Here is a 1,203-nt window from a genome sequence, read left to right as displayed (position 1 = left end):
ATGACTGGCCGTTCTGCATCTCGCATGTGACTTTTTGGAAAAAAATAACGCACTCTCTTGTGTTCATTTCTGTCTCAGCTAGAACTTCCCCTAAAGCTCAGCGACCTCCACAGTCGAGCAGGACAGCCCGCACCCCAAACTCACACACTCAGCCCACAGGTAGAAAAAGCAGTCAAATGATATCACCTGCTGTCAAAAAAAAAAACATTACTTACGGATTTTCTCCTTTTTGTTCTTGTAGCTACTCGCTCCCCTAAATCTGGCTCCTCCCAGGACACGCCTTATTTAGACACCTCTTCTGTCAACCTTCCTGTGCAGAGGTCATCTGGTCCAGCCCCTCTGTTCCCCGTGGATGGTAATGCATTAACCTCTAAACCCCTTAGAACTGTGGTGTTTCCCCCCCCCCCCCAATACTTTCCTGGGTTACCATACAGCAGTAAACAACACAAGATTGATGGTAGTATTAAAAAAAATGAAGCGTTGCCACTAATAAGTGAATCGTTTTTTTTCCCCTCTCACTGCAGTGAACGAGATCCTCGGTGCAGCTGCTAAAGAACGTTCAGCCGAGAGTCCCAGCATCGCAGAGGACAGCAAGTGTAGCAAAGGTTTGTGTGCAACGTCTAGAAACACGAAACACACGAAAGCCCAAGAGCAGTGCAAATGAATTTCAAGAATTTCACCTTTTTCCCGTTGACCTCTGTTTCCACTCTCACTGCAGCACCCTCAGTTCAGCACAGGTCACAGATTGAAGCACTGAGAAAATTTGGCAAGGAATTCAGGGTAAGACGAGTTCGTTTATTTATTTAGCCGAAGCGTGAAATTAGAAAACGTCTGACCAATCGAGAGGCCAAGTCCTGGGGCAATGTCATCCGACACATACCCTGGACGTCCTCCTGTACATTCCTGACCGTTCTTTACTGATGAAATGTATCCATTTTAATTGGCTTAACCAAGCATTTGGATTTTAAATGAATACATAACAATAACCACAACTGTTCTGTGTGGTTGGTAGAGGCATAAGGAGAATCTTGGTGGTGTGCACATTCCGCATGCCCCTCGACAGTAAAGAGCCCAATTTCGCGGTGCCCTTCCTTTTCTGCAGCACATGTCTGCACTCAAGATAATTTAACACACTCCTATTTTTTTTTTTTTTTCTCTCTTTTGCTCCAGCCGAGCGGCGGCCGGCCCCCCCTCTGTGCTCTT

The 1,203-nt window shown here is 46.2% G+C and overlaps 1 protein-coding gene across 1 annotated transcript in view; it reads left to right on the top strand.

Annotated features, from left to right (window-relative positions):
• atxn2l (ataxin 2-like) overlaps positions 1 to 1,203 on the top strand; it is a 13,427-nt gene that overhangs the window by 5,600 nt on the left and 6,624 nt on the right. Inside the window, exons 10-14 of the mRNA XM_025058034.1 lie at positions 10 to 159; positions 242 to 355; positions 525 to 605; positions 719 to 780; positions 1,165 to 1,195. Of these exons, the coding sequence (XP_024913802.1) occupies positions 10 to 159; positions 242 to 355; positions 525 to 605; positions 719 to 780; positions 1,165 to 1,195 (438 nt within the window). The remainder of the gene's footprint in view (positions 1 to 9; positions 160 to 241; positions 356 to 524; positions 606 to 718; positions 781 to 1,164; positions 1,196 to 1,203) is intronic.

The sequence above is a fragment of the Cynoglossus semilaevis genome, chromosome 8, assembly GCF_000523025.1.
Source record: "Cynoglossus semilaevis isolate Cse_v1.0 chromosome 8, Cse_v1.0, whole genome shotgun sequence".
In the NCBI taxonomy this organism is placed as follows: Eukaryota; Metazoa; Chordata; class Actinopteri; order Pleuronectiformes; family Cynoglossidae; genus Cynoglossus; species Cynoglossus semilaevis.
This window is presented reverse-complemented; position numbering and strand designations above follow the sequence as displayed.